General features: G+C 60.2%; 1 protein-coding gene across 1 annotated transcript in view; it reads right to left on the reverse strand.

The window, feature by feature from the left end:
• The window catches only part of LOC104525547 (aldehyde dehydrogenase family 3 member B1-like), a gene marked incomplete at its 5' end in the record, with an annotated part of 2,402 nt that extends 1,933 nt beyond the window's left edge, over window positions 1–469 (reverse strand). Inside the window, 2 exons of the mRNA XM_029085139.1 lie at window positions 200–366; window positions 448–469. Coding sequence (XP_028940972.1) covers window positions 200–366; window positions 448–469 — 189 coding nt within the window. The remainder of the gene's footprint in view (window positions 1–199; window positions 367–447) is intronic.
• Between the last annotated feature and the right edge of the window lie 3 nt (window positions 470–472).

Raw genomic sequence — 472 nt, forward strand, 5'->3', positions numbered from 1 at the left:
GGGAACTCAGCACACTTGTGCTCCAGACCCTTCCCCAGCTCCGTTCCCTTCTCAATCATCCATCAACCTGGTGTGGCCAGAGCAGCTGGGCACCAAAGTCTCTTCCAGAGCGTGCCACGGGTGTTGGTGAGGTGGACACTAGCCCTGCTGCCCCATTTCCCTCACCCCACTGTCTGGTCCATGGGCCACACACACACACCTTGCTGTCACAGGAGAAGGCGTAGATGGCCAATGGCCGCGGCCGCGCGTTGATGAAGTCAATGGCTTCATCCATGTTGGCCACAACAACGATGGGGAGGATGGGCCCAAAGATCTCCTCCTGCATGGCAGGGTCAGAGGGCAGCACGTCAGCCAGCACTGTGGGAGCTGCAGAGAAGGGTCACAGCAACATGTCACTCAGTGCACAGGCAGGGGTGGTCCCACAAGCCCCCAGCCCCACGTCCTCACCGATGTAACGCTCCTTCTCGTCCGT

This window comes from Antrostomus carolinensis, unplaced genomic scaffold (genome assembly GCF_000700745.2).
Source record: "Antrostomus carolinensis isolate BGI_N321 unplaced genomic scaffold, ASM70074v2 scaffold39505, whole genome shotgun sequence".
Taxonomy (NCBI): domain Eukaryota; kingdom Metazoa; phylum Chordata; class Aves; order Caprimulgiformes; family Caprimulgidae; genus Antrostomus; species Antrostomus carolinensis.